The 13,787-nt window shown below is 39.0% G+C and overlaps 1 protein-coding gene across 1 annotated transcript in view; it reads right to left on the bottom strand.

The window, feature by feature from the left end:
- Nucleotides 1–12,272, bottom strand: part of TMEM26 (transmembrane protein 26) — a 47,763-nt gene extending 35,491 nt beyond the window's left edge. Inside the window, exon 1 of the mRNA XM_050803064.1 lies at nt 11,670–12,272. Within this exon, the coding sequence (XP_050659021.1) occupies nt 11,670–11,860 (191 nt within the window). The 5' untranslated portion in view covers nt 11,861–12,272. The remainder of the gene's footprint in view (nt 1–11,669) is intronic.
- Between the last annotated feature and the right edge of the window lie 1,515 nt (nt 12,273–13,787).

The raw sequence follows: 13,787 nt of genomic DNA, 5'->3' as shown, positions 1-13,787 counted from the left end.
TCCTTCCAGAGTATCTGGCATATGATGAGCTTGCCACAAACATTTAGCGATTTGATAAGGCTCTGGTTGATTTACAGTTTCTACTTTTTTGACACTCTGTTGCTGGTTTGACTAAAAATTTCTTCTTGAAATATCATCATAAACTGATTTTTATTGGAAATTTTACAGACGAAAACTAATTTTATATGTTCTGCTCCTATGAAAAACGTAATATTTTAGCGTGATATCATTGCCACTAATTATTATTTTGAGGGTTTGCAGTATTCTTGATCATGTATTGTCAGTGCAATTCATTTTTAGAACGAAGAAGAGTGTGAAGTTTAAAAATTAATAAACCAGATTTTATTTTAGTCTTTGTCTTGACGGCATCAAGAGTAAAGAGATATGGAGTACCTTGTATGACGACTAATACCATGGAAAGGTCTGGCCAACTCACAAATCATTTATATCAGGTTTCTGGATAACTGTTTATAAACATACAATATATTGGACTGATAAAAAGCTGATAAGTATATGATTCAATGACTAACACATGTCCAAGTGAAAAATTTTTACAAATGGACAATACCCTATTACCAGTGAGCTATCTGCCCTTAGAAACTCAGATTTATTACAATCCCAATTACCTGTCAGAATACCAAAGTTGTCCAACATGAATTCTTTAATGCCAAATTACGTTGTTCAACTATTTTTTCATATAAAACCCTCTTAAAATCTTTCTTTTCCATGAAGTTGTGTTTTTTGTTTTAATTCCATAGCTCTTAGCCTACCTACCAATTCTCTCCCAAGTACACAAACAGGAGCATCATCTCAAAGGAATTTTTCTTTATATATTTACTTGTTTATCTAAAAATTCATTTGTTTTGTTTTATTTGTCTATGAAATATATAGGTATATGTGTGTATATATAGGTCTTGCTACATATTAGACACTGCTCCAAGCTCTTGAAAAGCTTTACTCATTGCTTTTGTCAGTTCATTTCATCCAAAAGTAAAATATTATTTACCGTACAAAGTTGTCATTTCAACAAATTATAATGTTTTCTACAAAATGATATGTCATGACATTTAGCAATTTAGCCCTGTAGTAAATTTTATTTACTTTGACTCACCATTAGTCTAGAATTAGGATTCCATTTTCCTCTTCCTAAAAATGACAATTATTAATGTTTTCTTATTGAAAAAATATCATCCACTCATTTTTATAAAGAAACAACAATATAAATAAGCCTATGGAAGAAAAATCAGCCATATCACTACCTTGTTTAGTTTTTCTCTGTCTTCTCATCATATGTATATATCTGAAAATGGATAATATTTAAGTGAAGCAAAAATAATATTCAAAATGTACTTTAATTGAATCCAGATTTTATTTGTATTTCATTTCTCAATATTTTCTCCTCTACAAAAACAGAGTGAAATTGTAAGAATACTAGACCCAAGTTTCAAAATCTCATGTTAAGTGAGATTTTGCATGTTCTCAGTAAAATTTCTGGAGCAATTTATAAAAATTTATTTTCATGGAAATCAGAAAACTAGGTCATGATATTCTTTTGTAAGTCCCTAAACCTGTCTAACAATGCAAAGGTTGTTTGTCCTTCTTACGTGTAGACTCACTTGTCTAAGTCGGCCTTAACATGTACGATTTCCATCAAGGCTGCTTGGCAAGGGCGTTCTGTTAGTGTGTAAGGGGAATATGATGACCAATATAACAACCTCAGTATTTCCTCTACCTCTCTTCAGTTCCTCAAAGTGAACCCAGTGCTTTTGCAGAACACAAAGCCTCTGAATGCCTGGGAAGTCACCAGTGTGACCCCAGCCACCACCCATTAATCTTCTTGACTAGCATGTCCCTCATCACCACCTCCCTTCCCAAAGCCCTTTGCAAGTGCCTGTCCCCTGGCAAGTAAGCCACAACTAAATGGCCAAGAGCTAACGAGAATTCCCCCCAAAATGGAAAACTGAATATAAATGAGAATGTTTTAAAAGGTGCCAAGATCAGGCCGGACATGGTGTGTCACGCCTGTAATCACAGCACTTTGGGAGGCCGAGGCTGATGGATCACAGGGTCAGGAGATCAAGAACATCCTGACTAACACGGTGAAACCCCATCTCTACTAAAAATAAAAAAAAAAAAAAAAAAAAATTAGCCAGGCGTGGTGGCAGGCACCTGTAGTCCCAGCTACTGGAGCGGCTGAGGCAGGAGAACGGCGTCAACCCGGGAGGCGGAGCTTGCAGTGAGCCGAGATCATGCTACTGCACTCCAGCCTGGGAGACAGAGCAAGACTCCGTCTCAAAAAAAAAAGAAAAAAGTGCCAAGATCAGTTGATAGGTTTGTTTATTCAGTGATCTTAAGGACACCAGACAAATAATGACAGAAGAGACAAGGAGGAATTTCAAATGGGTTGAGAAAATCCATTGCAATGAAATCTTTCTTTGTATTTCCAAAGCCCTTGAAGATTGTCTACATTTAGGTTTTGTAAAGAGAAGATACTGCTGAATGTGACTCTTAATTATAATTTTCATTGTTTGTTGTTGCAATTTAAAAAAATAAAGTCATATTCCCAAATAATGATATAAACTGATAGCAAAATTAGTACCCCATATACTTCACTCAGTCTAAAATTTTCCAAGAGTAGGCCTAAAGCAAGCACAAGCTTTATTACAACTGAAGTTGTTCACAAACTCCAGCAATATGTTTCACTATTACTAAACTAGTTAATATGAGTTCATTTGAGGATCTACATACTATCTTTCTCATAAAATATTTTAGAACAAAAGAAAATCATGGCATCCTCCTAAATGAATTGTTCCAATTGAAATCCTAACTATCACCATCATGATACTCTTTCAACCTGAAAAGCACATCTTTCTTTTCTGCACTCATAACCACCAGTACCTCAGAAATCATTTACCTCTGCAATGTTCCTTGTCAACAAGCCTACCTTACTGATTGTATCCTGATTCTGCAGGCTTTCCACACTCTCTGACTTAATTTGTGAAAAATTATTTGGTTCTCTAAATGTCATTTTATATTGTTTTCATATAACTATATATATATATTCTATTTTTTATAAAACCACCACCACAGCATCTGGTACAATAAATGCTTATTTAATGAACAAATGAACTTATATTGCTGCCAACTACAGGAACTTTAATGCTCTCTGAGAAAATAAAATGCATTATAATTGTTCTTTGTGTAAGGCTTTAGTTTATTTCATTCTAAGTAAAGACAGTAGTACTTATTTCTGTTCTGTAGAGGAGATTGGCTTTTTAGGACAAAAGTTAAAATAGTCTAGAATTTTCCCCCTTTTCTTCCTTTTACATCCTGTTTTGGTTTTACAAGAATGTCTGCTTGTGCAAGAGTGCATCTGAGCCAGACACTCTTGTATGTAGTGTGGACTTCCCTACATTGTGTTCTAAGCAAAATCATTGCAGTCTTCCTTTAGCAGGTGACTTGAGTTTTACCTACATAATTAAAACAAAACAAAACAAAAACAGAAAAAAAACACCACCAACAAAACTTGACGCTTTCTCTACTACAGGCAATCCTTGACCCTAAAAATTACGTAGTAATGTAGTTACTGAATACAAAAAGTAAGAAATAGGTTGATGGAGTAAGGGGAAGACTTAACACAGGATTACCAAGCTTTCAATCCTGGGAAGAAGAATCCTTCTCCAGACCTCTAAGCTGTAGCTTCCCCATCTGCAAACAGAGGCGTAAAGACACTACCAGGGCTATTGTGAGGATTGGATGAGTTGATGCGTGCAATGCCAATGCCTGGCTCAATAAATGTGAGTGCTCACCAGATGCTAGGAATTGTTTTCATTATCTATTATTATCAGTTGTGACCTTGGATAAATGATTTAGTGTTGGTGTGCATTAGTGTACTCACCCTAAAATGGTAATTAAGATGGCAACTAATTTATAGAGTCAATGTAAGGATTACATGAGACAAGGGAAAGAAAGCAGGCTGTAGCATTGTCAGTACCCAATAATTGATAAGTGGTACTACCTCCATTATCATCATCACCATCATCACCTTCATCACCATCATCACCACTAGTATTCGAAGACTGTCTGAGAATGGCACCAGCTAATTTATTTTGAGGCTATTTCAGGTAGATTAAAATGTGTATGGGACAGGAAGCTCAATCTGGGAAATAAGAAAGCAAAGGAACACTACAGGAACAGCACCACCCCCTCATCCAGGGCTACAGCAGCACTGATGTTAGAGGACCTCTTTATGTGCTTAAGGGTGATTGATTTTTATTCTAATAAGTGGATAACATTAAGTCAGTTGTACATTATCGACCTCTTTGAGGTAAGTCAGACAAAACAAAGATAAAATGAACCCATCTCCTTAAATAACTATAGGTAATAGGTTTATATTCAGAGAAAAGTAACAAAATTTGCGTTCACCCTGGCATGTTACATTAACAAGCCTTATATTCTTAATATGATTTCAATATGACTTTCCAAAAAAGCACATTTCATTAAGTGCCTACATTAAAAATTTAGTTTTTAAAAAAAGGGAAAGAAACTGTTATTTTTAACAAAACATTTTATATACTGAAGGCCTAATTGTCCTAGTACCAAGACTTTATAGGAATTTCCAGAGTAGTGGGGAATATACACAGAGGGAGAATAAACCTTGACGTAAATGTGAATTTTCCACTGTTGGAAAAAAGTTAAGCTATTCAGATTTGTCCTGATGCTGTATGCATAATGTCACTGCCATGAGAAGAAATGCATGAAATTTAAAAGTAGGAATATATTTATGCTGGCTTATAGGAGCTGCCCATGCTAATTTATACTTTGTTTTTTTTCCAGTCAAGTACAAGAAGTGAAAAAAAATATATCAGTAACCTTAATTTTCAGTTCTAAGTGTCTCAGTTGAACATGATCATAAAGAAAGCATGGCAATCATTCAGTGGTTCCATTTCTTGGAGCTCCCATTCTACTTGCAGACATAATTATTACATTGGTCTGAAGTCTTCTGTGAGGCAAAAGAAGGAAATACGACCTCTTGGGAGTAATGCACGGTACTAATTTTTGAAGAAGACTCTTCTTCCTAAACCATGACTTGGATTACTAAAAGCAAAGCCATTTGCTAATAACATTCAGTGTGTGCTTCCCAAAATGATACACATTTAAGTCATCCTTCTGCAGTGAGTTCAAGACTCAGGATATAAAACACACATTCCCACAAACATACAGGAAGATAACAAATACAAGCATACTTTGGTTTCAGATATCTCAATAAAGCAGATCACACAACATTTTTGGTTTCCCAGTCCATATAAAAATTATATTTACACTATACTCTAGTCTATTAAGTGTGCAACAGTATCATGTCTTAAAAAATGTACATACTGGCCCGGTGTGGTGGCTCCTGCCTGTAATCCCAGCACTCTGGGAGGCTGAGGTGGGCTGCTCACGAGGTCAGGAGATCGAGACCATCCTGGCCAACATGGTGAAACCCCGTCTCTACTAAAATACAAAAAATTAACCAGGCGTGGTGGTGTGCACCTGTAGTCCCAGCTACTCGGGAAGCTGAGGCAGGGGAATGGCTTGAACCCGGGAGGCGGAGGTTGCAGTGAGCCAAGATCATGCCACTGCACTCCAGCCTGGTGACAGAGTGAGACTACATCTCAATAAATAAATAAATAAATAAATAAATAAATAAATAAATAAAAATGTTTTATTGCTAAAAAGAAAATGCTGACACAGAGGCACAGAGTGAACACACATGTTGGAAAAACAGTGTCAAGACTTGCTCCCATCAAGGCTACAACAAACCTTAAAAAAAAAGCACTATATGCAAAGCACAGTAAAATGAGGTATGCCTGTAGTATAAACCCTCAGATACACTAAAAAGCTAAAGAGAGATTTCAGGAAAGTTGGACATGAAGTGTGAAGAGGGAGAGAAATTGTTTATCTTCTGAGAGAATTTCCAGTGCCCAAGTTGGCCATATGGAAGTCACAGGGTCTCCTTTCAAATCCCTCTATGTCATCCTCTCTGGGGTCCAAAAAGATTGCAGTGGGGAATGGGGAAGGAAGAATTTTATTTCCAAACCTTCTCTCTGGCATTTTCATAAACATTTTTGATGGAGGAAAGTACATATTATCACATACTACAGAATTACATCATACAGAGTTCTTCCGCATTGCTCAAAACTTATAAATCAAGATCAAATTTCACACAGTATGCATCTGTTGAGTCTAGGTTTTCAATTTCACTGCTGAACTTTTCAAATGCAATTGAATGATCTAAACAGATTTCAGTGAGCTTTTTACAAAATTGGTTTGAATTTGAGATCAGTTTAGGATAGAATCCTTTCTGTTTCCTAACTTGTCTTTTCTGTTTTCAGCTGTGAGCCATCCAGACAATATCTAATGCACAGTGTTTAACATGAGGTATGTAAAGTTAAAGAAATTCAGAAGAGTTTTTAACATGGAGTCTAAGGACACTGGAATAATAAGAAAAAGGGAAGAATAGAAAAACAGTATTAATCGGTCATTTGAGGGTATGTCAGAAATATTTGAAGGCTCATGAAGATTGTCCCTTTTTCTTATCCTCCTCATGCCTGGCTGGCGCCCTCTCTTCTCGAAGGCCTAAGCTCAAAGGTCACATCCCCAGTTAGGACTCTCTGACCATCCAGTGGCACCTTCCCCTGCACACCCCCCTCACTCTGTCACCCAAACCACTGAGGCCTTCAGAGTTCTGATCACTCATTTGTTCAATTTTCTGTTACCTATTCATTCATCTGTTTATTAATTACTTACATCTTTATTTTCTGAGCCCCTTGACTAAAACGTGAGGTTTGCGAGGGCAAAATTTTGCCTGTTTATTCACTTCCATATTGTCAGTACTTGACACAATGTAGTAGATGTTCCGTACATTGTTGTTGAAAGAAGAGTGTAAACACTGTGCCCTCTCTAGAGAAACCTGCTCAAGGTTGCCTAATTCACCTGCCCACCCAGGAGATTCTGTGTCTACATGGCCTTCGCACACCTCTCTCCAGATACAGCTTTCACCCATTCTTCCTGCGACAGCTCAAATGCTGTCAAGTTTCCTGTTCCCGACCCAGTATTCAGCAGCACATCCTTTCTCCTTTGAACTGCTGGAGTGAGTAAGACTGGGAACCTGGAGTTTTCACTCTTCTCTCTCAACTGACAACTAACTGGTCCCAAAAGAGATGACTTAATAAGTCTGTACCTCAGTTTCCTCATCTAAAAATGGGAGAAAACAGAGAAACAAAATAAACCAGATACTGAAAGGATGAAATGGGATCATCTGTGTGGAACACTTGGAAGGTTCTGGAACATAGGAAATGCTAAATATTCATAATTATTCTCATTGCAGCACATTTGAGCACTTTATCAAAATGCTACCTTTTAAAATGTCAACCGTGTTTGTTTTCTGTTTTTTTTTTTTTTTTTTTTTTTTTTGGTCTGGTCACGCAGTGTTTAGCATAGTACTATATCATGCTTGCTTATTAAGCAATTCAGAAATACTTGTCTGATTGAACCTAATAAAGTAAAAGGAAATGAGAGATAACAAAGCAATGTGATCAAATAGGTGAGCTATTATTTATTAACTCACAAATGATATTTTCCTTGGATTTATCTGGGGAAGAAAGCTCCAGTGCCTAAAATTGTATACTTTTGCCAGTAAGTTCAACTTAGCTTTCTACTTATTCTCAGATAATGCCTGCTTTCGAGTGAACAGGCTTCAAACTTGTCACAATCTTAGTAATTTTTTTCTATCCCTGAGGAATATTTTATTGGCTGGAAAGCAGCTGAAATGTTGCCTTTTCTTTGACTTTACCTAAATGGTAATTCACAGATCCATTGGATTGTTGCCCAGACAATAGAAAATCAAATCAAGAAAAGCTTAAGCCAAGTGATATTCATTTTCATCTTACAGAAATGTAATTAAATACGCAGGTGAAACAGATAAATATTAGGTGGAAAAAAAGCAAACTCCAGGAGCACACATTTTTTTAGCTTAACGGGGGACGTGTTGTTGGCTCACCTTCTCTATTCTATAGGATTCCAACAAATTAAACGTCTCCAACTGGCGAGTTAGTAGTGTTGATGTAATGTTGCTTGTCCCTGGACAGCTGAGCTCAGCAATTCCAGTTCCATGTTTCCTTTCCAAAGGATAGCTAAAGAAACATTCTCTGGATAAGTGTCATATGTTTGCTATGTTTCAAAATATTTAGTTCACATTTTTCTCTATAGATCTATTCATTGTTCCACGATTTCTATAGATTGGACTCGTTTGGGTCCAAGTGTAAATTTAAATTAAAAGGACAATATTCAAAGTAGCCCAGAGTAGTCCAAAGGAGGTTCATGGATCTGATTTTCAAAGAAAAGAACTTTTCCACCGTGTGTGTGTGTGTGTGTGTGTGTGTGTGTGTGTGTGTGTGTGTGTGTGTATGTCTATCATTCAGGTTTATTCAATCACTCAATCTATTCTAATCTATTCTTCTTTATTTATTTTCAATACGAAAGGTTTTTTTTTTCCTTTTCCCCTTCTCTTTCTCCTCCTCCTTCTCCTTCACTCCTCACTTCAACTTGTAGAAACAATGCTTTCAACCGATACAAAGGGCAATTCTTTTACATTTTAAAAAAATGTAACCATAATATACACAACTCTATAACTTTAGTGTCTTGATAATATATCATGGACATTCTTCGAGTTTAGTGGTTAACATCTAGCTCATTATTTTTAATGTCAGTAAAATAGCCTATAGTATGAATATTTCACAATTCTTAACTATTCCTTTGATGGATAATCAGTATGCTTTCAGCTTTACTTTCCACAAACAAGATGGATATTAATATTTTTGCTCATGTCTTCACATATGGGTACCTTTGGTTCTATAGGGTAGATTCCAAAATATAAGACTATAAGAGCAATGGAACAAAGGTTTATCTATGTATCTATATAGATTAATGCATATTAATATTTTTCTATATAGAGGTATAGATGTTGTCATAGTGTTTGCTTCATCTCTATTTAATTCCATCAGCCTAGATTTTCTAATGGAAATTTTTTCTTAACACTCAAAACCAAAAATTATACCTTGCTTTACCAGAATACTTCACCTAGAAAGGGAATGTTCCCCAAATCTAGCCCTTTTTCATTGTTACCGTATTGTTTTAAAGATAATTTCCTACATGTTTTAGCAGCCCATGTTCTGATTTTTTTCTCTCATATTTATGACAGAATAGTGTGTGGGCTTTGTCTACCACAAGAATGAACATATTTGTATACTCGGTTGTATTTGGTAACATCAACAGAATAAAACATTACTAATCATATTCCTTTTTAGACCATTTACTAAGACTCATTTGTTGCTGCAATTTTACACTAAGTCAAATCAATCAACCTTTTTCTTTACTTATTTTCAAATTTGCTTATTTCAAATATGGCATAGTAGATACTATGTCAGCAAGATTTTCCTTGAATTAGTGTTATAATGCACAGTATATATAATGGGTCTGTTCTTCCGAAATAAAGGTGAGAATTTTTTTTTTCAACATTTTTGCCTGGAACCAATAGTGTATTGGCTAGTCGCTCAAGTAAATTTGTCTGACATGTGCAGACCTAAAATGTGTCTAGTTGATACAAGAATATTTTTAATAAGAAGAAAATAAAGAAAAATCTTTGGATCTAGAAAAGATCATTGCTTTTTTATTCATCACCAATCAACATATATTATTTCATATAATTCTCTAATTGCCCATGAGGTAAGTATTCACAGGTAAGAAATTGAGGCTGAGACACTAAGTAGCCTGCTCAAGGTCTGACAGCAAGTAGGAAAACCCAGATTTTACCCCATTATCTGTCTGATTTTGAGGTGCATATTCTAAACACTAGTATATCCCCAGTTTCCTGCATTACTTGACTTACTGACCATCACTCATTTTTATCCCAACCATTTTTCCTCTCTCAGTTGTAAGTTACATGTCAGTCCCAATCAGCAGTAAACAAAGATATAGAAATGAAGGTAAAGTTCCATTTGTATAGGATTTATACACAACAGGAGTATTTGACTTAATGCAAGTTAAGGCCTCTGGTCTGCTCGTGGAGGGAGAGAGCAAGCCTCTCTTCTGAGGTTGAAGGTCTCCTAGAATCTCTGGTGGTTGGTGGCAAGACTATTTTCCATGGAACAGTTTTCAGCCTCAGACTTCATCTTTCTGTGACCAAAGATATTTCCACTCTGGTTTGTTAAACCTACTCAGTCAAAGTTAAATCAATGTTATATGACCTGCTGAGTGAACAAACACTTTTCTCCCCTTTTGTTTCTTTAACCCTGAGGCTTATTTGGGAAGCTAACACCATTTTTCTTTGAGATTTCCAAAAGGCACACTGGAAAGTACCTCAAATGTCTCATGCTTAATAAATTCTTCATGGGGGTGGGGAAGTGGAGGCAAGAGTAGTCACATTCCCATCTTGGTTGTATTAAATTAGAATTGTTCTTGAATAATTTGAGCATTGATAATTCTAGAAATTTTTCAACAGTAGAAAATATAAGCAAGATTCACATCATCTTCAGAGGCAACATGTTTTCTTCCATGAACTGTCAGGAAATACAAAGCATTTTGTAGTTTAATATGTAAAACTGTAGAGCGGTTGTTTCATTTTTTGAATACGATGACTATAATGCCATTGTGTATGTAATTTGCAAATTGCCTAATACCATTTTCTCCTTTCTCATAGCATGAGGTATTTTTAATGTATTGATACATATGAAAACACATCCCATTTTAAGAATTAATACAGAAAGAGGCCTAACTTGCAGAAGTTCTGGATGAACTTCTAGACGGATTCCTCTGGGGGTTAGGAGAGGCTCTTCGTCAATGGCAAGAGAATCTTTTTCTCAATTATTTGATTGTCATTCAAGCCTTTTGGGGAGAAAATGAGCACCACACGTGGCGTGTAGTTCTTGTACACAGAGGTTAAGACTGAACTACTACCTGCTGGTCCCTTCACCAGCGTTACAACCCGTTCCTGGCAAGATAGGCAGGCCGTTAGCCAAGCCCCAAAGCCACCAAACCCAGACACCTGAAGCTGGCGCTGTGCCAGAGAGAGCGCAACGCCTGCGGCTGGAGGGAAGGGAAGCGGATGAAACCCCAGATGCGCAGCGAGGGTCTTCTCGTCTTAGGAGGGTGGCCCGTGTGCTCAGCTCTTGCGAAGGTCGCTGATGCCCAGCGAAGGACATTCCCACACGTGCACGCACGCAGAGTAACCCGCGCACACTCACACACCCCAGTTTCAGAAGGCACACTACATGGCAACCTCCTTGTCCCATGACTCCCCTATTTGGGGGGCACATTCAGCAAAACAGACCAGCGCTTCCTCCCTTTACTGATCTTCCAAGTTTCCAAACCTGAGACTGGGTGACTCTTGCTTAGGCTCACGGATCGAGCCTTCCCAGTGTTGCACTGAGACCCTTGGGTAGCCCTGGCGTGCCCAAGAGATGCGCAAGCATCTCGTGCCTTCCAAGCTCCCAGCGAGGACAAATGGGGTCCAAATTCTAGTAGAATCTGCGGGTTGCGGGAAGATGGACTCTAGGGCTGCCCGCGAGTGCGGTGGGGGACAATACCTTAGGGCCCCGTGAGCCCTCGCTTTCCCGGGGCACTCTCACCATTTGTAGCCTCTGCCGCGCTTGAACCTCAGGGTGAGCGCAGTCTCCAGGAAGAGCAAGAGGTTGAGCAGCGCGAGCAGCCAGTACCACGACTCCTTCTTCACCTCGGTCACTCGCCAGACCCCGACCAGCGAGTGCAGCACGAACAGCAGCCGAGTGGCCAGGGCGTTGAGGAAGACCAGCCCCTCCATGCTGGCCCGCGCACTCTGCCTACGGCCCCTTGCCTGCGCCCCCAGGACCCTGCCGGGCGCGCCCGGAGCCCACCCGTGGGCAGGAATATGACAAGCACTGAGACCTGCTGCTGCTTGGGGTCCCTTCTCACCCTCAGCGCCCGACGCCGGTAGAGCTGGTGCGCAGCTCGCCCCTCCCCCAAACTTCCTGAGAACTCTTCAAAGAGGGGCGAATCCAAACCCAGCTTTTCCAGACGGCTGGGCTTTCCAGGGAGTGTGTAGCTGCGCTGCCCCGGCTCCTGGGCGTTATTCTCCAGCGCTGCCCACCCCCCTCCCAATCTCGGGGCCAGTCTCCATCCCTGTCCTCTATCCCCGCCCCCGGGCCTCCGTGAGGTCCCCAAGAACTTCCCCATCACGAGGGGGCGGAAAGAGAAGGGAGGAGGACTGAAGGTCAAGGTGCAGCACAGCCAGAAAGGCGGAGGAGGAGCGCATCTCTGGCAGCTCCTCCTTACTTTTCCTCCTTACTTAATTCACTCCCACGTTTCACGCTGTCATGGTGACCCGAAGCCGGGACGCAGGAGGGCCAAAGAATCCAAGCAGTTTTAGAAACCCGGTTACTGCCCAGCTTGAAGAATTAAAACTTCCTAGGATCAGAGGCAGTCAGACCCTCCGGGCTTTCCGTGAGCTTAGCACACCTCCCTGGGCCAGTGGGTAGCCCTGGTCACTTTTACTTCCTTGTTGTGCCATCTCCCACCACACCACACCCCTGTTTTGTTTTGTTTTCTGTTTTGTTTTTCCTGAAAAAATATAGGGGTAGCAAGATAAGACTGCAGAGGGGAAAGTGGAGGAGGAGACGACGGATGATAAAGCCAGGAATGCGATTAGAAGGTAAAATGCATGCACTCCCAAATTCAAGGACCTGTGCTCTTGAGATCAACGACCATGAATTAAACTCTCCTTCTTCCAGCATCCAACACAAGAAATGAAGTCAGGGTTTCCCAAAACACCTTCGTCGTTTTTGTTTCCTTGTTTGGTGTCCTACCACCTGTACTACTATTGACTTAACATTTTTCTTTAAATGTCCTCAAATTTTTACTCAAATAAATTTATTTTAAAAAGAAACTTGTATCACTTGTAAATGGAAAGCCTGTAGAGTTGTCTATAGTTGGAAGGTAATTACAAAAATAGCTAAAATATAATAAACTAAGTTATTGAAATCTCTCTAGATATTAATTAGTGCCTTCCAAAGCTTTGTGCCTCAAACTCCCTCTTTCTTTGTTATAAAGGAAGATATAGAATTAATTAGTCATATTACTATAATACCAACCAAGCAGGAATGCTCCCTTGACCACATTAGTAACATTGAAAGAAAAGTGCATAGGGAATATCTTTCTGATGAGGTGTAGTCAAGTTAAAATCATGTCATACTTTTCTTAAAATCAAGTTGAAAAACTGCGAGTTAGATGATTAATGCCTCCATTAGGTGAGAAATCTCTGATTGCTCACAAGAAGCTTAGAAGTGATTTCCGATACTGAGATCTGAGAGAACTTTTGTTTCCTCCTGTGGGTCAGCATTCTCCCACATCTTACAGGAAATCCAGCAGTGATTTACCGGTGCTGTTTAGTCTAGTTTCTAGTGTCCTTCAATGTTGGCTGATGACACAGTGACCACAGGCTATTCAGTGAAGTGGAAAAGCATAGTGTGGCAGACGAATGCCATGGAAGGAAGCGGTGTGCTGTGGTGGTTAGAGCCCTGTATCCACCAACCAGCTGACTTAGACTACTCACTAAGTCACTTAGTTGTATTGTGCCTTTGTCCTTCTGTAAATTTGGTACTCAATCTATCTACTCACAGGGTCATTGTGGGGATCAAATGAGTTAATCCATATGAAGTGCCTGGCAAGTGATAAATGCTTGGTAGACATCAGCGATTATTGGGAGGACCAAG

Source organism: Macaca thibetana, chromosome 9 (genome assembly GCF_024542745.1).
Source record: "Macaca thibetana thibetana isolate TM-01 chromosome 9, ASM2454274v1, whole genome shotgun sequence".
In the NCBI taxonomy this organism is placed as follows: Eukaryota; Metazoa; Chordata; class Mammalia; order Primates; family Cercopithecidae; genus Macaca; species Macaca thibetana.
Note: the sequence above shows the minus strand (reverse complement) of the source record. Positions and strands in the feature narration are given on the sequence as shown.